General features: G+C 36.2%; 1 protein-coding gene across 1 annotated transcript; it reads right to left on the bottom strand.

The window, feature by feature from the left end:
* Window positions 1-660: 660 nt before the first annotated feature.
* On the bottom strand, window positions 661-23,697 carry LOC117344169 (ceramide synthase 5-like). Its single transcript, XM_033906823.1, has 10 exons — window positions 23,458-23,697; window positions 17,838-17,930; window positions 17,006-17,060; window positions 15,817-15,923; window positions 14,175-14,232; window positions 6,359-6,409; window positions 3,855-4,076; window positions 3,484-3,590; window positions 2,776-2,935; window positions 661-1,545 (listed from the first exon to the last, which is right to left on the bottom strand). The coding sequence occupies exons 1-10, from the start codon at window positions 23,640-23,642 to the stop codon at window positions 1,405-1,407; spliced, it is 1,179 nt and encodes a 392-aa protein (XP_033762714.1). The 5' UTR covers window positions 23,643-23,697; the 3' UTR covers window positions 661-1,404.
* Window positions 23,698-25,596: the final 1,899 nt, after the last annotated feature.

Raw genomic sequence — 25,596 nt, 5'->3', positions numbered from 1 at the left:
ACTGGTGAACAATATCAGTGTGTGCTGACTACATCAAGTTTTGACAAGTTTGGATGAAAACTGTCGGAGGTAATGTCGGACAATTATTCTATCTACAGACAGGCTGATTGAACAACCTGATTTCAGTGTACACCACTAAACTTTTAGCCTGACATAGCTGGGTAAACCACAATCCTGACGCTGTCCGTGAGCACCAGGAACATGGCTACAACGATGGTTTGACGGATGCTCCACACAGTAATTCTATCTTACACAATGATCAGACAGACTGCATTGACTTAATTGCTGTACCCAACCAGAGATGACCTTTTGTTCAAACTCAAAATTTTAACTGTCCTGGCCTGGTAGGTTTTTTAACATAACTACATAAGTACATCGAGCCGACTTTGACCAATTAAGAAGGTCAAGTGACTATATTGTTTTATGTGTTTATGATCTATGACTTATGAGATATAAGAGATTTGGTAGAAAAACTGGACGGGTATCATAGCCAATTACTGACCAAGTTAATATAAATATATACATTTTGTCCAAAGTTATGGTTTATTTAGTTTAATGTCCTATTAACAGCCAGGGTCATTTAAGGACATGCCAGGTTTTGAAGGTGGAGGCAAGCCAGAGTACCCGGAAAAAACCCACTGGCCTATGGTCAGTACCTGGCAACTGCCCCACGTGGGTTTGGAACTCGCAACCCAGTGGTGGAGGGCTAGTGATAAAGTGTCGGGATACCTTAACCACTCGGACACCATGGCCCCAAGTTATGAAAGATGTTCTTTTATATAGGTATAGCATTGAATAGACTTTGGTCTATCACAACCAGGGAAGGATTTATGTGCATGACGTTTCGGTGATTAAAATCTGTCACCTTTATCGGACAATGACCAGAGGAATGTATATAGGTGTACACTGTATAGTGTTAAGTGTACAAGATTGTAAACAGATGAACAGTTTTTTTTTTCATCTACATTATAATCTACATGTATGTACATTGAGGTGGCAAGCAGTGTACAAGTCAACTCGGCTACTCTGTGGAGAAGTGGATTCGGCTACTCTACATAAAATATGCATCTTTTAAAAATAGAAATTTCCTAGATTCAAATCTCAATCTTGCCTGGGATCAGATTCTATATTTCTTGATCTGATTTGTAATCAGAAAAGCTACCACAGAAGAGTCAGGATTAACGTTAGACAATGATTTTCAGGTTTCAAAATTGAGCAAATCACTACAAAATCTATATTTATGGCTATACTATGACAATGTACTGTGAATCTTTATGATATTCAACCTTCCTGGTTTTCTTTAAAATTGCTTCAGCTTTAGCACAGCAGAATGTCTTGGACGGAATTTCGTAGTGAAATATGATGAAGCTGGAGCAGATTTTTCGTGACCCTATCAACCAGCCTTTATGCCTTGCACTTTTTCCTGATGCCTGAAGGTCGTGGATTTCTCATTGATGGCGAACCATTAGTATTGATTTCTTCGTATTTATTTTCTATTTCCTCTCCGCCTGTAGATTCCTCCGTGTCACTCCTAACGTCTTTAATCTGTAATAAAACGGATATTTTTAATTAGCAATAATTCTTTCTTCAGCATTTCTCCACACTTCAAATACTACAATTGTCTAGAACAATCAAACATGGAGTACGTATCACACCAGTGGTGAAAAGGCTGTGGTTGTGTTGACATTCTACTGAAGGATGCAGAATTACTCTTTAAAGTTCAATTAAATTGCCATACTATGACTTAATTAGTTCAATCCTTAGATCGGTTGATCGTGGTGTTTAAAATATCCATCACGTTTCCTGATAAACTACATCACGATTATTTCCCCAAGGTTATCATGAATTATTGTCCAACATATTTTTGTTCCTTTATACTTTTTAAAGTGTCGTTCATTCAATTTACTGCATCTTTTTTCTCCATATTTTATTAATTGATCTGGATCTGTATTATATATCTGATCTTTGATAACTTTTGTTAAAAGAAACATGTCTAAGAAATGTATTGCTTATTACAGATAAACAGCCCTTAACCTTATCCATATTTGTGATTTTTGTTTAATTGCACATTCATGTAACATAATACAAGCATTTCATTACTGACTGCCTTAAACCATGCAACCTTTTTATTGCTATCATAATCTCTATTCGGCCACCTGAACCAGCACAGTCAATTTTGTATTTCTTGGAAATGATGCTTGAACCAATCAGAAGTAGTTATCCTACTTTCTATTTAAGTATCAAATAAAGAAATATTGAAACAATTTGAGATTTCACTTCCCGATTGCTAATTGTAAAAGGCGAGTCTATTTGATGGGTGAGGACCATTTTTATCAACTTTTCAATATTGTAAACACATCAAGGAGAGTATGAACAAGTTATCTCCCCTTGTACAAACCAGGCAGCAAGCAAAACAATTTGTGCAGAAAATAGTTTGGAGTACTCAATGATAAAGCAGGTCATTGTTGATGATTCTAACGTTTTTCTATAATTTATTTATCTCAAACAGGCATTTTCAACCATTATCAAAACAGAAATCATACATTATAAATTTACAAACAAATTCTTCGCAGAAGGAGATAATGTCCTAATGCTTGCTTTTTGTAAATCAATTATTTTGTCCTATATCCTGAACTCATCTGGATTTATCTTAAAAATAAGCAACAGTTGCTTCCCCTTGAAGATCCTCGCCGAGGTTGTCGATGATCCCTAGAGGCGACAAACCAAGCACAGCACATACTAAAAGACATGTACGACTAAGACGGGGTTATTTACCTTTTTCTCGCCTGTAAATTTGTTGACAAAGATGCGAAGGATCATGACTGTCCATATAATGTGAAGCACCTGTAGAACCCAGAGTAGACCGTTCAGGAGCCAATAGGCCGGCCAAATTGGGTTATAATGCAGAGACTGAATGGAGGCCGACCACACTACCCTGTAAGTACACAGATATCACATGAGTGATGAAACATGGCAAAATTATCAGAACTTCATATAAATATCCCTTCAATTATTAAAATCATCACATTTCCAATGAATATTAAAGAATGATAGCTATTGAGGATAAATTTCATTACTGATATGTCCTTATTTCCGAAACGTCAGATCCAATTTTATTATTCGAAAACAATCTATGTTTAAAGTTGTCCAGTTATTTAGTCTTCAAAGCATTAAGGAATTCTTGTCTTTGAGGTGAACTTTGAGTGTACCATCAGAGTGAACACCAATACTTCAATCTGTGCATTGTCAATGATACATATGTATATTTGTGTCAACTAACCTGTACCTACCTACAATGTAAATGTATAGAGGTACAGAATCGTATATAACCATACAAATATCACTCGATATATAACCCACGTAAATGGATAGAGGTACAGACTCGTATATATAACAAGACAAATCTCTCAATGTCAACTTACCTAAATGGACAAGAGGTACAGACTCGAATATAACCAGACAAATCTCTCAATGTCAACTTACCTAAATGGATAGACGTACAGTCTTGTATATAGCCAGACAATAAAAAACACTCCAAACATTGTATCTGTTAATGTTTCTTTCTTCAGATAATTTGCCATCTTGGCACCCTGAAATGTAAAATAACAAAGCATTAGTATCTCCTGGTGGTAAACTTAAAGGAAATAGTAGGAATTGTCTCCCCTTAATGAAACTGACATTCACCAAATTCTAGACCATTTCGTTAACTATGCCAACAAAACCTAAGTGAATGAGGACAGCAATCTTTGTTTTATTGACCCATAATTTAAGGACCAAATGTTTTATGGGACCATGAACAGCTAAGTTAAGTGATGAACACAATCTTACAATGAGTTATAATAAAATGTACATACAGCCATCCAGAGGTCGACGGAATCATGGACAACCAGGACCAGCATGCCGATACGTATCATGTTGGACGCAAACGAGAAGTAGATGAGAGAGATGGTAACAACATGGTGTAGAAACATCTGATTGGAATCCTTCCTCTTGTGGTCGGAGAGTACCATAAATACAAGATTCCAGTAAAATGCCAGCTCTATGGTATAGAACCAGAAAACGTCGTTTGGCACATGCTGAAACATTTAAATTAAGGAATTAAAAAAATCATTCTCCGTTAGGCCAAACACATGACTTTGACAACTAGACTGAAGCACTTTTCAAACAAAGGATTTAATATTCCTCTTTAATTGGCAGCACTAGGTCATGATAATTGTCACATTTAGAGATCCCAGGGGGATGGTGCAAATCATTGTGTAATGGTCAATGGTTCTATGTAAAACAAGTCAATTCAGTGAATTACAGTAAGGCTCCGGATGTGAAATTGTATAATGGTTAATGGTTCTATGTAAAACAAGCCAGTTCAGTGAATTACAGTCACAAACCTAATGTGAATTTGCATAATGGGTAATGGTTCTATATAAAACAAGTCAGTTCAGTGAATTAGTCACCTACCGGATGTGAAATTTTTCTGTCAAAAATGCACAAACAGTGATGAATTCATGGAAAAAGGCACTGTAGACACTGGATGTTTGGCGCCATGCCATACTATTCAATAACTCAGTAATCACCTTTGGTGGTGTTAAAATGTGAAGGAATTCAGTAATACTACTAATACTAATACGTGATATCAGAATTTTGACGTAAGTGAACTAGATGCCCCAATCAAGAAGCTCCAGTGAAAAGTAAAAAAAAAGTTGAGCTGAAACGTTTTCCTTGATGTAGATCAAAGGTCAAAATGTAGGTCAGCCCAATACAGTTCCCAAAAATTTCGTGGACTAATAATCTTATCTTTTCTGTACTTAGTGTTTTCTCTTAATAATTATGTTCAATTAACATGTGGTATTCAATACAAAATAATAATAACTACATGTACTTCTGATCATTTCCAAAATTGTACATGTACAAACAGAGACAAAAAAACCTCATGTACATGTACAAGTAAATTTTCATTAATTTTAAAGATCTACATACAGAGAAATAGCATTACCACACGTACGGAACTTAAACTATCCTTATACTCAAAATGACTGCCTGTTTGAAACCTGCACTGATCATGCAATTTGCTTCCTGAGAAATATCAAAAGGGAAATTGATTATGCTCAATTAAAGTAATTAGGCATCAAAAGGGAAATTGATTATGCTCAATTAAAGTAATTAGGCAGGCTATCAACAATTCCATACTTTCAATCAGTTTAAAACATTCTTTATGCACAACTTGGGACCAGTGGAAATCTAAAAATATAAGAAATTTCCACAGAGGACTTTTGGAGTAAAAGTAATACAAGCTTTAATGTAAAATCCAATATGGCTCATGACTACTGGCTTTTTTTCTTCTGTTTTTTTTTTTTTTATTTGATGAAATTTTTAAATTTAAATTTGATTAGAATAAAACTCTATTACAGGATCAATGGGAACCTACATCATTTGACTTTTAATTATGTAATTAGAGAGCGATACATAGGATATATCTTCAGAAAAAAATTAACAATGAATTTCATAAGTCTAATTCAATATGGCCATAATGTAGTGTCAGCCATTTTCTTTTTCTTTGATTTCTTAAATATTCATGCACAATTAGGAACAAATGAAAACCTACATATAATAATTCTGAAAGACCCGTGCATTTTGATAATATGAACAACACACTTCAATTGTTAAAATCAATGACGTTGGTTTGTCTGCCGTTTAAACACTACCAGGGACAAAGGGATATTGAAGCTTCATAAACGTAGTTTTGAGAAATATTCTTTAAGTACTTCCTGAGAATTTAGAGATGTCGATTGTTTACAACCAGATTACTCATCCCTGGCAAAGGGTGATTTAAATAGCCCTGTTTATTAAAGTGGATCAATGTTCAGTTTTATAAATGCTTCCAAAACCATAAAGTATCTTCAATGTATTAGGTATTCACAACGCCTGCTCCAAATCACCATTTTAATAAACAGCTGCAAAGTGTATTTACTTTAAACCTTGACAAGTCTTACATTACATATATACAATGTAGGTGCACCCTCAAGTTGGGAGTCCAATTCAAACCCAGCATAATGGAACTCGGGGACAATAAAAAGTCTGCATTACATGTCTACTGACAAGACATAACGGTCACATTGAGACCTGATTACACATTCGTTATAAACTTGCATTGACATGCCTACAAATTGTATTCAAAGATTATTTTTAAAGTGGCAGCTCGATTATAAAGGACATTGTAAAATCTGTGTTTTTATAAACACGAGGACCTGACACTTAACTGTTATTGTTAAAACTCCTGCCAGACAACCAGAGAAAAAAACTATGGAGGGGTACGAAGGTTAACCAAAGTCTGGTATCGCTATTAAAGCCTCCGTATACATACCTGGTGTCGATAGTCGATCCAGCAATGTTTACTATCCCACAGGTACTGTTTCTGTAAAATCAATCCCATAAATAATTCATCAAGTACACGATCAATACATGTAGGTGTCACATAGGCTAAAATAAAACATTCTGCTAACTAATATAAATATTATCATAATAAAAAGGTATAGATTGAAGTTATACCTGTGATTTGTGTTAAAATAACTGTGATGTACCAGCTACATTATAATTAAATTGTCTTAAGTGATATGTACTACGTACATAACACTCTGTTTGCCAACACATCAATCTACCTCTGATTTTTGTTAGTTAAGGTGATATACATCATACCTGTGATTTATCTTAGAGATAAGGTGATACACTACATATATACATCATACCTGTGATTTATACACATCATACCTGTGATTTATATACTATACACATCATACCTGTGATTTATATACTAAAGACATCATACCTGTGATTTATACACATCATACCTGTGATTTATATACTATACACATCATACCTGTGATTTATATACTATACACATCATACCTGTGATTTATACACATCATACCTGTGATTTATATACTATACACATCATACCTGTGATTTATATACTATACACATCATACCTGTGATTTATATACTATACACATCATACCTGTGATTTATATACTATACACATCATACCTGTGATTTATATACTATACACATCATACCTGTGATTTATATACTATACACACCATCATACCTGTGATTTATATACTATAAACATCATACCTGTGATTTATATACTATACACATCATACCTGTGATTTATATACATCATACCTGTGATTTATATACTAAAGACATCATACCTGTGATTTATATACTCAAGACATCATACCTGTGATTTATACACATCATACCTGTGATTTATTCTAGAGATAAGGTGATATTACTTTACACATCATACCTGTAAGTTTTGTTAGAGTTAAGGGTATATGCTACCTTTTACATCATATGTGTAATTGCTTTTAAGAGTTGTGGTGATATACTAAACTGGGGGCATGTTATAATATTAGTATTAGAGTTAAAATTGTATACTTTAATTGCTATTGGTATATTGTTTTTAAACAAGAGGCCCAGGGGCCTTAACGGTCATCTGACTCTAAATTAAAACCCTTATATTATTGTAGTATGCATTCTCTGTAGCAAGTATATATATAGTGGCACTGTTGGCCATGGTGGCCATCTTGGATATCTGACCGACCCAATAAATAATAACACTTGGTCTGGACCATCTAAGGATCATTTTTGGTAAGTTAGCTAGAGCTGAATCCCACCGGTGGAATTTGAGAAGAAGTTTGAAATAGGTGTTGTTCAGGAAAACCATGATTGCGCAATCATGTTACAAAATGGCCCCCATTGCTGCCATGCCAAAGTTTTTACAAGGCCGAAAAAATAACAACACTTTGTTGGCACTCCTTCCTTAACATCCTCACCAATTTCAAGCTCAATGGCACCAGTGGAACTGGAGAAGAAGTTTAAAATGTGTTTTTTAAGATGGCGGATATGGCGGCCATCTTGCATTTCAGACCAATCTAAAAAATAACAACACTTTGTCGGGATCATCTCAGGAACATTTCAGGCAAGTTTCAGCCCAACAGCACTGCTGGAACTTGAGAAAAGTTAAAAATGTGCTTTTCAAGATGGCGCCTATGGCGGCCATCTTGGATTTCGTACCAACCACGAAAAATAACAACACTTGGTCACGATCATATCAGGATCATTTCAGGCAAGTTTCAGCTCAATAGCACTGCTGGAACTTGAGAAAAGTTTAAAATGTGCTTTTCAAGATGGCGCCTATGGCGGCCATCTTGGATTTCGGACCAACCCGAAAAATAACAACACTTGGTCACGATCATATCAGGATCATTTCAGGCAAGTTTCAGCTCAATAGCAATTGTGGAACTTGAGAAGAAGTTTAAAATATGTTTTTCAAGATGGCGGCTATGGCGGCCATCTTGGATTTTGGACCGACCCGAAAAATAACAACACTTGGTCGGGATAATCTCAGGATCATTTCTGGCAAGTTTCAGCCCAACAGCACTGGTGGAACTTGAGAAGAAGTTTAAAATGTGTTTTTCAAGATGGCGGCTATGGCGGCCATCTTGGATTTTGGACCGACCCGAAAAATAACAACACTTGGTCGGGATCATATCAGGATCATTTCAGGCAAGTTTCAGCTCAATAGCACTGGTGGAACTTGAGAAGAAGTTTAAAATGTGTTTTCAAGATGGCGGCTATGGCGGCCATCTTGGATTTCGGACCGACCCGAAAAATAACAACACTTGGTCGGGATCATCTCAGGATCATTTCAGGCAAGTTTCAGCTCGAAAGCACTGGTGGAACTTGAGGAGAAGTTTAAAATGTGTTTTTCAAGATGGCGGCTTTGGCGGCCATCTTGGATTTCGGACCGACCCGAAAAATAACAACACTTGGTCGGGATCATCTCAGGATCATTTCAGGCAAGTTTCAGCTCAATAGCACTGGTGGAACTTGAGAAGAAGTTTAAAATGTGTTTTTCAAGATGGCGGCTATGGCGGCCATCTTGGATTTCGGACCAACCCGAAAAATAACAACACTTGGTCGGGATCTTCTCAGGATCATTTCAGGCAAGTTTCAGCTCAAAAGCACTGGTGGAACTTGGGAAGAAGTTTAAAATGTGTTTTTCAAGATGGCGGCTATGGCGGCCATCTTGGATTTCGGACCGACCCGAAAAATAACAACACTTGGTCGGGATCATATCAGGATCATTTCAGGCAAGTTTCATCTCAATAGCACTGGTGGAACTTGAGAAGAAGTTTAAAATGTGTTTTTCAAGATGGCGGCTATGGCGGCCATCTTGGATTTCGGACCGACCCGAAAAATAACAACACTTGGTCGGGATCATCTCAGGATCATTTCAGGCAAGTTTCAGCTCAATAGCACTAGTGGAACTTGAGAAGAAATTTAAAATGTGTTTTCAAAATGGCGGCTAAGGCGGCCATCTTGGATTTCGGACTGACCCGAAAAATAACAACACTTGGTCAGGACCATCTCAGGATCATTTCAGGCAAGTTTCAGCTTAATCCCACTGGTGGAACTTGAGAAGAAGATTGAAATGTGAAAAGTTTACGCACGGCGCACGGCGCACGGCGCACGACGCACAACGCACGGCGCACGGCGCACGACGACGGACGAAGCATGATGACTATAGGTCATCCTGACCCTTCGGGTCAGATGACCTAAAAAAACCTGTTCTTTTTCTTGGAGAAGATTAGAACTGTAATCTCACTATTGTTCCTACCACAGTAAGTTTGCACACTATTATAATAAGCCTGTGATCATCAGGCTTAACTGAGAAAGAAGGGGTGATAAAAACTGTTCTGCCTGATATAAAGCTGCATGAATTTTTCATTACAACATCAGAGTGGATGGACATTTTACAGAGTTTGCATGGAACAGGTGTACACCGACATAGCACATATCCAGATATTCTTAGGGATGATGTATAGGTTAGAGATTGTACCCCTGTTTTCGAGATGTCTCTGTGTCGAGCTGTATTTGGACCGACCCGAAAAATAACAACACTTGGTCGGGATCATATCAGGATCATTTCAGGCAAGTTTCAGCTCAATAGCACTGGTGGAACTTGAGAAGAAGTTTAAAATGTGTTTTCAAGATGGCGGCTATGGCGGCCATCTTGGATTCGGACCGACCCGAAAATAACAACACTTGGTCGGGATCATCTCAGGATCATTTCAGGCAAGTTTCAGCTCGAAAGCACTGGTGGAACTTGAGGAGAAGTTTAAAATGTGTTTTTCAAGATGGCGCTTTGGCGGCCATCTTGGATTTCGGACCGACCCGAAAAATAACAACACTTGGTCGGGATCATCTCAGGATCATTTCAGGCAAGTTTCAGCTCAATAGCACTGGTGGAACTTGAGAAGAAGTTTAAAATGTGTTTTTCAAGATGGCGGCTATGGCGGCCATCTTGGATTTCGGACCAACCCGAAAAATAACAACACTGGTCGGGATCTTCTCAGGATCATTTCAGGCAAGTTTCAGCTCAAAAGCACTGGTGGAACTTGGAAGAAGTTTAAAATGTGTTTTTCAAGATGGCGGCTATGGCGGCCATCTTGGATTTCGGACCGACCCGAAAAATAACAACACTTGGTCGGGATCATATCAGGATCATTTCAGGCAAGTTTCATCTCAATAGCACTGGTGGAACTTGAGAAGAAGTTTAAAATGTGTTTTTCAAGATGGCGGCTATGGCGGCCATCTTGGATTTCGGACCGACCCGAAAAATAACAACACTTGGTCGGGATCATCTCAGGATCATTTCAGGCAAGTTTCAGCTCAATAGCACTAGTGGAACTGAGAAGAAATTTAAAATGTGTTTTCAAAATGGCGGCTAAGGCGGCCATCTTGGATTTCGGACTGACCCGAAAAATAACAACACTTGGTCAGGACCATCTCAGGATCATTTCAGGCAAGTTTCAGCTTAATCCCACTGGTGGAACTTGAGAAGAAGATTGAAATGTGAAAAGTTTACGCACGGCGCACGGCGCACGGCGCACGACGCACAACGCACGGCGCACGGCGCACGACGACGGACGAAGCATGATGACTATAGGTCATCCTGACCCTTCGGGTCAGATGACCTAAAAAAACCTGTTCTTTTTCTTGGAGAAGATTAGAACTGTAATCTCACTATTGTTCCTACCACAGTAAGTTTGCACACTATTATAATAAGCCTGTGATCATCAGGCTTAACTGAGAAAGAAGGGGTGATAAAAACTGTTCTGCCTGATATAAAGCTGCATGAATTTTTCATTACAACATCAGCTGGATGGACATTTTACAGAGTTTGCATGGAATCAGGTGGTACACCGACACATAAAGCACATAAATCAGAGTATTCTTAGGGATGATGTATATGTTTAGAGATGTACATGTTTAGAGATGTATATGTTTAGAGATGTACATGTTTAGAGATGTATATGTTTAAAGGTGTATATGTTTAGAGATGTATATGTTTAGAGATGTATATGTTTAGAGATGATTACATGTTTAGAGATGTATATGTTTAGAGGTGTATATGCAGATGATGTACATGTTTATAGAGATGTATATGTTTAGAGATGTATATGTTTAGAGATGTACATGTTTGGAGATGTATATGTATATGTTGAGAGGTATATATGTTTAGAGATGTATATGTACATGTTTAGAGATGATGTACATGTTTATAGAGATGTATATGTTTAGAGATGTATATGTTTAGAGATGATGTACATGTTTATAGAGATGTATATGTTTAGAGATGTATATGTTTAGAGATGATTACATGTTTAGAGATGTACATGTTTAGAGATGTATATGTTTATAGATGTATATGTTTAGAGGTGTATATGTTTAGAGATGTACATGTTTAGAGATGTGTATGTTTAGAGATGTATATGTTTAGAGATGTATATGTTTAGAGATGTACATGTTTAGAGATGTACATGTTTAGAGATGTACATGTTTAGAGATGTATATGTTTAGAGATGATGTACATGTTTAGAGGTGTATATGTTTAGAGATGTATATGTTTAGAGATGTACATGTTTAGAGGTGTACATGTTTAGAGATGATGTACATGTTTTGAGATGTATATGTTTAGAGATGATGTACATGTTTAGAGGTGTATATGGTTAGAGATGATGTACATGTTTAGAGATGTATATGTTTAGAGGTGTACATGTTTAGAGATGTATATGTTTAGAGATGTACATGTTTAGAGGTGTATATGTTTAGAGATGTATATGTTTAGAGATGTATATGTATATGTTTAGAGATGTACATGTTTAGAGGTGTATATATTTAGAGATGTATATGTTTAGAGGTGTATATGTTTAGAGATGTATATGTACATGTTTAGAGATGCATATGTACATGTTTAGAGATGATGTACATGTTTAGAGATGATTACATGTTTAGAGATGTATATGTTTAGAGATGTATATGTTTAGAGATGATGTATATGTTTAGAGGTGTATATGTTTAGAGATGTACATGTTTAGAGATGTATATGTTTAGAGATGATGTACATGTTTAGAGGTGTATATTTATATGTTTAGAGGTGTATATGAGAGATGTATATGTTTGGAGATGTACATGTTTATAGAGATGTATATGTTTAGAGATGTATATGTTTGGAGATGTATATGTTTAGAGATTTATCCTGCAACTGCCACCGCATTGTCGGAATACACCCACCGTATATATTTTTGCTGTATACGGCAGTGACGGAAAACAGCTGTATTTTGGAATCTTAGCACGTGCGTCAGTTCGACTGACCTACTTCAAAGTGAAACTACGTTAAAAAGGCAAACATATTTCTGTCATTTTTGACACCGTTTCACTTCAAAATGATTATTTTTGATGATTATTTTGATGACTGTTGCAGGATAAATAGAATACATGGTCAGTGTCTTAAAATATAAGCTGTATTTTTGGCTCGGGACAGAAAGACAAAAGTGGCTCGCCAAGGCTCGCCACTTTTGTCTTTCTTTACCCTCGCCAAAATACAGCTTATATTTTAAGACACTGACCATGTATTCTCTATGTATATTTATACACCTCTTAACACCGACACATAAAGCACATAAATCAGAGTATTCTTAGGGATGATGTATATGTTTAGAGATGTACATGTTTAGAGATGTATATGTTTAGAGATGTATATGTTTAGAGGTGTATATGTTTAGAGATGTACATGTTTAGAGGTGTATATGTATATGTTTAGAGGTGTATATGTTTAGAGGTGTATATGTGTATGTTTAGAGATGTATATGTATATGTTTAGAGATGTGTATGTTTAGAGATGTGTATGTTTAGAGATGTATATGTTTAGAGATGATTACATGTTTAGAGATGTATATGTTTAGAGATGTATATGTTTAGAGGTGTATATGTTTAGAGATGTATATGTTTAGAGATGTACATGTTTAGAGATGATTACATGTTTAGAGATGTATATGTTTAGAGATGATGTACATGTTTAGAGATGTATATGTTTAGAGATGATGTACATGTTTAGAGATGTACATGCATGTTTAGAGATGATTACATGTTTAGAGATGTATATGTTTAGAGATGATTACATGTTTAGAGATGTATATGTTTATAGATGTACATGTTTAGAGATGTATATGTTTAGAGATTATGTACATGTTTAGAGATGTATATGTTTAGAGATGTACATGTTTAGAGATGATGTTCATGACGAACACAGCACCACAACAATAGTGATGACTTGCCCATGGGGCATGTGGGCTGAATAACACTCAGAGAATACAGCTTGGTATATACATATTTGATATTAATGTGACAAGCAATAGCGCAAAATACAGAAAACAGTTAATTACTAATTATGGATCTGGCAAGAGGTCTAGAAAACAGCTAATTATCAAAATTTCCTAAATGCAAATGGCCATAACATCAGCAAAAAATGGAATGTCTACCGGGGTTCAAACTCTAATCCATGATGCTTGCAGCACATGCAATTATTATTATCTAATCTGGCAAGCAAATAAAGAAAAAAGCCCAGAAAACTAAATGGTAACTGTGGCCAATAATGAAGGTGGCTATATGGCCAAAAGGATCCCTACATGTAAGTGACCACCATGCTTTGCATGCAACACAAAAAAAATCTCAATGCATTTCTCATGCAGGTGACTGCATGATTGTAAATCTTAACCAAAGCCAAGCTTCACACAAACAAACCCCACACAAATATAGAAACTTACATCCCACAGGACATACAACCCAGAAAAGAAGCTTGAGGAATAAAACAGGAAATGCCAGCTGAAAGTGAAAGAATAAAATGTGTATATAACAGATCTATGACACACTTTATTATAATTATACCCTAGAGTGGACTAAAGTAATCTGGAGTGGACTGGAGTAACCTGGAGGGGACAATAATACCCTGGAGGGAACAATAATACCCTGGAGTGGATAATAATACCGTGGAGGGGACAATAATACCAGTGGAGTGGACAATAATACCCTGGAGGGGACAATAATACCCTGGAGTGGACAATAATACCCTGGAGTGGATAATAATACCCTGGAGGGAACAATAATACCCTGGAGTGGACAATAATACCCTGGAGGGAACAATAATACCCTGGAGGGGACAATAATACCCTGGAGTGGACAATAATACCCTGGAGTGGATAATAACACCCTGGAGTGGACAATAATACCCTGGAGGGAACAATAATACCCTGGATGGGACAATAATACCCTGGAGGGAACAATAATACCCTGGAGTGGATAATAATACCCTAGAGAGGACAATAATACCCTGGAGGGAACAATAATACCCTGGAGGGAACAATAATACCCTGGAGGGAACAATAATACCCTGGAGGGAACAATAATACCCTGGATGGGACAATAATACCCTGGAGGGAACAATAATACCCTGGAGTGGATAATAATACCGTGGAGGGGACAATAATACCAGTGGAGTGGACAATAATACCCTGGAGTGGACAATAACACCCTGGAGGGAACAATAATACCCTGGAGTGGACAATAATACCCTGGAGTGGACAATAATACCCTGAAGTGGACAAAACACCCTGGAGTGGACAATAATTCCTTGGAGTGGACAATAATACCCCTAGAGAGGGACAATAATACCCTGGAGTGAACAATAATACCCTGGAGTGGACAATAATACCCTGGAGTGGACAATAATACCCTGGAGTGGACAATAATACCGTGGAGGGGACAATAATACCAGTGGAGTGGACAATAATACCCTGGAGTGGACAATAACACCCTGGAGGGAACAATAATACCCTGGAGTGGACAATAATACCCTGGAGTGGACAATAATACCCTGAAGTGGACAAAACACCCTGGAGTGGACAATAATTCCTTGGAGTGGACAATAATACCCTAGAGAGGACAATAATACCCTGGATGAAACAATAATACCCTGGAGTGGACAATAATACCCTGAAGTGGACAATAACACCCTGGAGTGGACAATAATACCCTGGAGTGGACAATAATACCCTGGAGGGGACAATAATACCCTGGAGGGGACAATAATACACTGGAGGGGACAATAATACCCTGGATGGGACAATAACACCCTGGAGTGGACAATAATACCCTGGAGGGGACAATAATACACTGGAGGGGACAATAATACCCTGGAGGGGACAATAATACCCTGGAGTGGACAATAATATAATGTTGTGGGAAAAAAATAGCCTGGAGTCCCTCATACCAGTTCAACTATGGTGTATATGTACTAAAGTCCATTAGGTTTTTCAGATATATAACAAAATTACTTGAAATGTTGGCTTGTTTAATTTGCCTGACTATAACACTAAACCCTTTGATGAGGTCTTTCGATACCAGACATACCTGCATTCCCGGAACTTTTTCATCCTCCCAGGCATTTCCTGACTTCGTCTGTGTCGGAACCATCTCTGTATCTGTCGTTCAGTCAGACTTGTCTTCTTGGATAATTCCTGTTTACAGCAAATATAACAGCGTTAATGTTGCTTCATCTCTGACAAAAGTGAATCCTTAATCATGATCAGTGAAAACAACCACACGCTCTTGTATGTTGTTTATACAAGTTTCCAAAAGTTTCATTAAAAGCTATTATTCCCCCATCCAAAAGTTTGAGCTTTCATCTTTTAAATTCAAAGTGAATAACTATGTTACAAATGGCTTCAGTGTCTGTTATAAGTCCAAGTTTTTATTAGGTAGAATAACATAATAACACTTTATAAATTTGTCGGCTTCAGTATCTTCCTTAACATCCCTTCGTATTTCAAGCTCAATGATACCAGTGAAATTTGGGACATTTGAAAAAATTACTCAGATTTTTATTTTTGACCTCACTTTTGACCCGATAGCTGGGTTCCGATCACCTTGACACATTCTTTGGTAACATGTCATTGACAAAAGTTAGCCCCGACCAAATGCTAACCAATTTCCAATGAAAATAAAATAATTTATGCTAAAATATGTGAGTTTCCTATATAAACTATAGTAAAATTTAGCCCCTTCCGAGGGGGAATGTGAAACCCAGGTCCAGGGGCCATGAAATTTAAAATTTTGATAGAGCATCTTAAGAACCTTCCATCTATGAAGAGTGTATTTCATTCAGCGATATCTGGGTCTTGTGAAGATGATTTTTGCAATATCAGTCAATTTGACCCCTTTTGGCCATTTGCCTCGAAAGCCCCTGAGGGGTAGTGACCATATCATTTACAATTTTGGTAGACCTTTACCCAAGGCAGGTTTCGGCAAAATTTCCTCAAAAATAGTTTAAACAGTTTTTGAGAAGCCGAAAATTTGAAAATGTTAACTATTGATGAATCATGGACAACAGACAACACAGGACGATGGACGAAGCCGGATTGGAAAAGGTCACCGAGTTTCGCTCAGCTGACCTTTAAATCCCACATGATGTCTTTTAAAATACAGATAGCAATTTCACTGAACTGCAGAGGTTTGACATTAATTCACACACATATATATCAATGTAGATATAAAGTCTACATCTTACTTAGGTCAGGTAAATTTAGGCTATACCTAGTACCCTTTCAAATGTCACGCGTTCACTGTACCAGCTCGTTATGATTAACTTATTCAAACTGCATAAAACGTGGATGCTTTGAAGAAAGGCTGCTTAAGGTTTTATAAAGAGATACATTCAGGGTGAGGTGAGGAGATCCATGCATGACTGCATATTATAGACTGATACATCACAATATCTGTGTGGGGAAGTGTAACTATAACATTGATTCTGTTCTCACTTCTACTGTACCATGGAGTAATTTATCTGTGAACATTGACAATAATATGACAATATGCTCAACCAATCGAGCTAAAGAGAAGTTTTCTCTAGCCGAGCGGTATATTGCAGCTTGTATTCAAATTACCATGTTATACGATGTGTATGTTACTATAGACCTGTGTTAGGTTTTTCTGGCTTGTTTGAATTAACTGGCAATTAACATCATACCCCGGTATTTAAAATGACATCATACAATTTGTATTTCAATTGTCTTTCTTATGCAAAAAACCACAAGGGAGCATTTTTAAAGCTTAAAAACTTCATATTTTAGGCAGCTCAGTTTGTGTGAAAGCTCATAGTCAACACAGAAGTTTTACAATGAAATTAGGTCTTGCAAATTTAGAGTCCAAAATTGGGACTCTGTTCTTCCGCTCACCCCCAGCCCCCTCCCTTCCTCCCTCCCTACCTCACATTTCCGAAAGGAAGGTTCGGGATATGCAAGTGTGTCCTTGACTGAAACTCTCAGACATAAATAGGCCTATAGGTACTAAACAGGTAGCAGATATACAGTGCTATTAATCATAATATGTTGCATTACCTGGACTAGTTCCTGTTCTGGGTACTTGTCAGTCACATACACAGCCTCCAGAGTCGGGGTTCCTTCTCTACACGGTAAGTTTTCTTGAAGGTCAGGCCCATGTGCTGGGCAAACGGGACCACCAATATCCTACAAATACAGAAAACATTAACTTAAAAACTAAAATCAGCTATAATTTTAATAACATATATTTATAGGACTATAGGAATAGTCTTATCATCACGTTTGGATAATTATATCAATATTAAAACATTTATATATACAGAAAGAACATTTACTGTCCAGCATCAGACCTAAATAAGGGCATGAATCATGTCTATTGGCACAGGTCAAACCCCCCCCCCCCCCCCCATCTGTTTGTACACTTATATTAATTAATGAAAACTTACCTTACTGATCTATAATAAAAAAAATACATAGTTCAAAAAAAAAAAAAATTAAAAAAAAAAAAAAATTCCCAAATCAAAACTTTTTTGGGTGCACTGTGACCTACACATTTACGATGCTCCACTCATTAGATGACCACCCAATGATAAGTGAAGCGATACAATCAACCATGGGTATCCGACGATGGTGGAATGTGGTACATTCAAAATATCAATATTGTCGGTCATACATGTTCTAAGAATTATTTACAAATGCAAAGATTATATTTATTATTAAACAAATATTTAGTAACCAAAGAAAACAAATTATGCTAGGTATCACAAAATGGCTGTGAATGTCAGTCTTAAATTAAGTAAAACCATCATATGTCTTGCTTTGTAATTAAAATTTGGTATAAAATTTTATTTGGTATAAAATATCTCTTAAAAACAAATGAAATCCTTTAATACTTGTTATTGATATATGATCAATGTTTTCATTAAAACTGATTAACTCTTGATCAAAATTTGGGATCTGCAGTCAGTTTTGCTTCTTGTTAAATCTACCTTGAGAAAACATCACTTATAAATCCAAGACTGGATGTTGTCTCTAAAATCTTGAATTATAGAAAAGACAGTACTATATTTGTAAAAGAATGCACCCAAGCAATTTCTTACAAACACTTATAGTTGAGTGTAGACTAAAGGTTACACAAAGTGCACTCCGAATGCACTCTGTTTTGACTTGGAGTGCACTCTGTTTGGACTCCAGGTAAACTTGGGAGTGCACTCCGAGTACACTCCAAGTTTACTTGGAGTCCTATCAGGCTCCAATTCTACCTGGGTCCACATGTATCACATGTACCTGTAACCAAGTACATATATACATAATGTTTATAGATATATGTATACTCATATATGTCATATCATGTATGTAAGGTGGCCTGATGGTTCTACGTACCTTGATCCTAATCTAAGCCCAACCTAAGCCTGATCTAGATACAAAAAAGCATAAAATACTTTTAGACCACACAACATGACTGATATAGCTTCCCTGGATAATCATGACAAAATTTTCTCAATTTATAAAAAGTATTAAAGTTTAAATATCGTTACAGCTCATTCCCGTTCTTGTACTCCCCCTGTCAGTGAAACAGTTCCCAGGTGATTGTCAACAGCTATAATCTTATTTACTGTATAAATTCTGTAACATGTGTTCTGGCAGCTGTAAAATAATTTTATTACACCACCATATAGTATACACAACGTTGCTTAAAAAAAATGTATATTTAACGTCTGGACAGGTGTTTCTTTATAAAATATTTTATTAATCATATGACCAACAATTTAGCCCACAAAATTTAATAGTTTCCTGATTTTTATATGCATAAAAAAGCTTTCTGAAGAGAATTTCAAGAAAAAAATGCATAAAAAAGCTTTCTGAAGAGAATTTTAAGAAAAAAATACTGTGTATCAACATTGTAAATATAGCAAAACAGTTTATCTAAAATATTCTTTTTAAAGAATGAATGCTAAATCAAATTTATACTATTTAGAGAATTAATAAAATAATAAAATTGTGAGATGAAATATTTTGAAATTAACCATCTATCTCTTTTTCCTGTCAATTAAACCTTGACAAGAAATGCCAATACTTTTTAGAAATCAAGGTACATGTAGATTCTGCACTACATGAATGAGTATTGTTTGTTTTCACTAGGAGTGAGAATCCAGAACAGATTGGATTGTAATCTGTACAACAGCGTGGTTTCTTTTCATTGATATCAGTGTAACATATAGTTCATGGTAGATTATCAATGCTTTCACTAAAGATTGAACCCGGATGTTTGACTTCAATTGTAGGCCCACATAACTAACCGTTCAGGACTAACCCCTTGATTACTCGAATAACATCTCGTATCCTCTTTGAACAATTTACATAATCCTTAGGGATTCAAAGTGTGGATTTACTTCTACAATGGGCCCAATGGGCCTGTATCACTCAACTAGGTCATTTATGCAGATACTAGGCTGATTATATACCACTTTATTCAAATTTCAGAGTAGGCTAAGTTTATTCATGTAAATAAATGTAACAGTCCTTCATTCCAGCATACTAATGGCACTATATATACGGTCTCAGAGCCTCTTGGCTTTTGAGAAATCCTTGTTTAAAGATTCAGGCCTATTTGACACATGTGACCTTCAATGTAGGCCAAGGTCATTCATTTGAACAAATTTGGAAGCCAGAGGCCTTCACCCCAGCATGCTACAGACCAAATATCAACTCCCTGGGACTCTTGGTGTTTGAGAAGAGGTATGTTATTTAAAGCGTTAAACCTATTTGACACTTGTGACTTTGAATGTAGGTCAAGATCATTCATTTGGACAAACTAAGTAGCCCTTCACCCAAGCATGCTACAGACCCAATATCAAGTCCCTTGGTCTCTTGGTTATTGAGAAGATGTCATTGAAAGGTTTTAGTCTTTTTAAACCCTGTTACCTTGAACGTAGGTCAAGGCCATTCATTTGAGCAAACAAATGATGGGAATCAGATGATATTTTCACGTTTCCTTGTTTTAAAGGTCATCTTTACATTTAAACATTAACATAACACCAAACCTTGGCAGGCTGATACAAGGTTGATTAAACAAACCTGTCCGCAATTTTGTAAAGTAGCATGGGTCAGTCAAATGCTTTAGTGCCACTACAAGCATCTGCAGATTTGCGTTGACTACTAAAGAAAACAACATTGTAGACTAATTCCGGAAAACGGGAAACCACTACAGAAAATTCACAAATCAATTTTTAGTTTTTAAGATCAATGCCACTAGAAATGTTTCAAATCAATTAATTCTTCACTAGAATTGATCACTGACCCAACCCTAGAACAAACTTAACAGCCCTTCACCCCAGCATGCTACAGATTAAATATCAACTCCCTGGCTAGTGGCCTCTTGGTTATTGAGAAGTAGTACTGTAGTTTATAACATTTTAGCCTATTTGACCCCTGTGACCTTGAATGTAGGTCAAAGTCATTTATTTCAACAAACTTGGTAGCTCTTTATCCAATTTTATAAACAGGATATGATAAAATTTACTGTAAACGACATGACCATGAAATCAACACCTGTCACAAATATTGTAAGCTTTGTCTTGAGGCATATGCGTATACATGTAGTAGGTAAATTATATTTACATCTAGAAGAGTATTATGATTTAATTGTTTACTTGTATCATCAACAAAGCCAAGATGAAACCATGCCAAATCATTGCAGATGGCGTGATGAAAAACTTTCATAAAAGCTTTATAATAATCAAACATGGGTCTGTTCCGCGAACAAGGATATCTCAACCCGCGTTAGCCAAATCTCTGTCCACGGAACAGACACATGTTAAGATTCTATCAGTCTTTTACTGGGGAAGGGAAAAGACAGCTAGCTCACACACGCCATGACACCACTCAAAATAGCTCTTGCAATCGGATTGAGATATCCCAGTGTCCATGGAGCAGGCCTATGTAAGATTCTATTAATCCCTTATTGTGCCTTACACACCAGGGTGTGACTTGTTGTTAAACTATTGTTAAAAATCATTATTATAAGTAATCTAGACTATTTATTACGTGATTGAAATATGTTAACTGTATTTGTTTGGCAAAATGACCATGCTGCTTTCACATAAAATCATAATCAAATGTTCATTTTGTCAAATTAGCCAACAGGACCACAATTTTTAGAGGTCTTCTATCTAAAGCCCAAACTGTGAGGATCTGTGTATATTGAACATGATTCATCTTGTCTGAAGACCTGAATAGGATTTCAAAATGTTGAGTTTCTCACTGTGGATTTTTCTATTTGGGCGGGTATGAAGCATGTATATATCAAGGTCATGAAATATATCCTACCAAATTAAATGTACAGGTAAACTTGGTGTAGTTACCAGGTATTTAGGTAGTATTAACTGTTTAGAGCCAGGACTCTAAACTTATAGAAAGTTCAATGAGGGCTAATCCATGATTTCTAAAGCCTCACATTGACACATATCTCCTGTTAGATGTAAGCTGTTAGGCTAGCCGGGGAATTAGATATCGTAAAACCACAATATGTTTGTACACATTACAGTATAGAAAATATTATCACACACACACAATGTATTCAAACACATTTATGAAATTATGAAATGAAAATTTATAATTCAAAACTAAACGTACAAGTTAAACCCTGTCAGTTCCATTTACTTCAAAAGGCCAGAAATTTTCTCCAGATAATCTGGATTTTATTTATTCCCTACGACATTACAGTACATTCAAACTGATGTTTTCTTGTATGATAACGGTTAAAGAAAGAGACTTCCACCCCCTGAAAACCAGTTGAACATGAACTAAGAGCTAATTTTATAATCATTTTAACAAGTTTTTATATCACCTGGACTTCAATCTTAACCGAGGAGACTCAAACCACAAGAGCAGATTCCAATGAGTCTTGTGGATTGCTTAGGATAACAACATTTGCCAACTCAAAGCAGTTAAAAATTTAATATAATTTATTCAATTGCATTGCTTTTCTTTTTCTTTTTCTATTTATCTATTTTATTATATGGCTTTATACAATTAAAAGGGATCATTACAGATATTATGAGATTAATCAAAGAATGAATACCAGGTACCACATGGTAGAAACATGACACAGAACTGGAATATGTCTATAGGGTTCGGACAGATGTAAATTGTTCATGGATTTATTGATGAAGTGTTTTCCTGGTAAAGTTAGGAAATTGCATGGGCGATGAATTGGAAAACATTTTGTCAGATATGTTTGAAACTGGAAAAAAAGAATTGAAAACAACGGAATCATGTGAAGTTTTGTACAATGGGAGATTTTCACATATTTCATAAAATAAAAAATATATAGAAATACTTAAATTTACTTCCCTTCATGACACTCTATGAATGGTGAATGTAAATAATCTTATATAGGGAGAATTATTTACGGTTTAATCTCATGAACGGTAAGCGCCATGCATGGTTAACCACTGTGTCCGGTCACCAAAATCCTGACATTACCCTTTCCCTGCTTCAGTTAAAAGCCTTGTGTCAGATTTATATACACGGGTCGTTTATCAATCCAGCGGTTAAAAAACCACTGAAACATTAAGATTGATATAAATCTGTAAACATTAAGCAATTCCCCATTACATATCACAAATACCAAAGCTGTCAACGTAAAATTAGACCAGAAATCCCATGATGTTACTCGCCCGGCACCGGGCCGCTGTCAAAGATGTCTTACCTTTCATACGCAAGTCGTATTCCGATTAGAAGAACTCCCAGAACAATACTAGGAAGAAAAATGTGTCTCTCTAATGGGTAGTAAACGCCAGGAGGCGGGTTTTCGAAGTCCTGCCATGTTGCATTGCTCATGAGCCAAAACTTTTCGTCCCAAAACCAATCTCGCAAAGCTTGTAGCTTCTCCATCAGTCAGCTTATCAGGTGTACTAGGCCAGCAAGTAACAACCAGTTGCTTGCAGGAACGCGGGTCATACTAAAAACCTGAACGTTGAACAAAATAAGCCGTGTTTTTTTTTTGAAAAGTTAATAGTTTAAAGTTCAGAGATCACATTGCGTACGCTTATCCCTTTATAAGATATGACTAGATTGTATTAATGTTTAAGACCTACTGTTTGGTAACGCGCTTCGCGGCACTCGCCTTTCACAATATTTCTAAAGGCGGTCGGGTAGTAACCGGATCGGATGAAAAGGTAGCTATATATAGTCTAATCTGTACTAGTTACATGTACGTCATAATTAAAAGGCATGGTTCAATCATCAGTTTGCCAACTAGTCTAGCAGGGCATTTACCAACATAAACTTGCCAATATACTTCTATATACAAAACTATTGAACTATGAACTATACTGTTCGTCAGGTGTATCTATTTTCGCGTTAAAAAGTGCTATATAGTAGAGAATAAATAGACCGGGCGAGCCATCCAACCTGAAAAATAACGGACAAGACCAGGCAAAATCATGTAGGGGGTGCATCCTACATGGCTCGAAAATGATTGGATTATTACTCTAAAGTATTCACCTGACATTAAACCGATGATCCTGCCAAAACGTGATGTATAGTATATTCCAGAATCGTATTCATAGGAAGTTGAAAAAAAAAGAGTGAAGGGGCAAGAAATTCTCTCTTTTTTTTTTTTTTTTCAAATTTAACACGTGTATTTCATGCATGTGTGAACATTACACTTGATTTATTTCTTTATTCATTGTATGTATGTGTGATGGGATGGACAAAACAAATCTTGCCTTCTTTATTTCGGAAGTGATGTTTTCTTTTTCTTTCTATTTGTTTCTTCATATTTTATTCGGTCGTTATAATTAGAAGCACACTGGGGCATTATCGACCATTTGTCTAATTAAAGTTTGATAAAAGTCGTTAAAAGTGTTGTCATGTCACCACTCAAAATACTCCCTTCGGAATAACTAGAGGTTATCCTTAGATTTCTGAGTCTTTAAATTCCTAATGGATGACATCGTTTGAAGTAACTAGCGCGGGTCTTTCAAAGCGACGCAACGTAACGGGAAAATTTAACAGGTAAGGGAAAATGAGGTGTGTTTTTTACTATGTACAAATAGATATTCTGACAGCTTTTTATTGCATGAACTGTACTTGAAAGAGTATTTTAAGATTTCATGAAAAATGGGATAGTCAGGTCAGCTACTAGCCCAAGTTTCCTCTGGCCCTGACACCATGTCATGGTGTCAGGGCCAGAGGAAACTCGGGCTAGTCAGCTACAAGAAAAAATGGGATGGTCGATAATACCATGACGAAATTATAATCGCAGGGTATTGTATTGTATTTGTATTGTATTGTATTACCGCTAGCTAAACCGAAAAATAAAGGGGAGTTCCGCATGTATAGTTTGACAGTATAAAGGTTATATATATATTTGACACGTTATTATAAACAATTTGTACGGTAGTGTAATGGTTAAAAAGATAAAATAAATTTAAGTGACAGTTCCCGTGAACTTGTTTTGTAATTGAATACATGTTCGAATACGCTCACCGGCACGTATTACATTTTTTTCCCCTGGTGTAATTGATCAATCAGAATTAAAATGTGAAGTGGAATATAGCTAAAATAACCAGTATATTTAAAATAAAATTGGTAATTTGATGGATTTAAACTTACAACAAAAGGATTTATTAATTAGATTATATATTTTTTTAGATATATACATGTGTTTATATCATTTACTAGAACAGTCCCAAATGAATCGGATGTAAGCTTTAATCCCACTGTAACATATACATAACTGTTCCCACTTTATTTACAAATTATAACAATAGTATAGCATAACAACAAAACAATAGAAAATAATTAACATAAGTTGTAATAACTTGTACCCAATCCGGTTGTA

The sequence above is a fragment of the Pecten maximus genome, chromosome 15, assembly GCF_902652985.1.
Source record: "Pecten maximus chromosome 15, xPecMax1.1, whole genome shotgun sequence".
NCBI classification, from domain to species: Eukaryota; Metazoa; Mollusca; class Bivalvia; order Pectinida; family Pectinidae; genus Pecten; species Pecten maximus.
The sequence above is the reverse complement of the archived record's forward strand: the minus strand, read 5'-3'. Positions and strand labels throughout refer to the sequence as shown.

What these genes read in the sequence shown, in the direction of transcription:
- LOC117344169 (XM_033906823.1), bottom strand. Translation starts at nt 23,642, where the DNA reads ATGGAGAAGCTACAAGCTTTGCGAGATTGGTTTTGGGACGAAAAGTTT. An exon ending in ATACGACTTGCGTATGAAAG is followed by an intron (nt 17,931 to 23,457) that starts GTAAGACATCTT and finishes CTGTATTTGTAG; the next exon opens with GATATTGGTGGTCCCGTTTG. An exon ending in CTGTACGTCTATCCATTTAG is followed by an intron (nt 2,936 to 3,483) that starts GTAAGTTGACAT and finishes GTGTACTTACAG; the next exon opens with GGTAGTGTGGTCGGCCTCCA.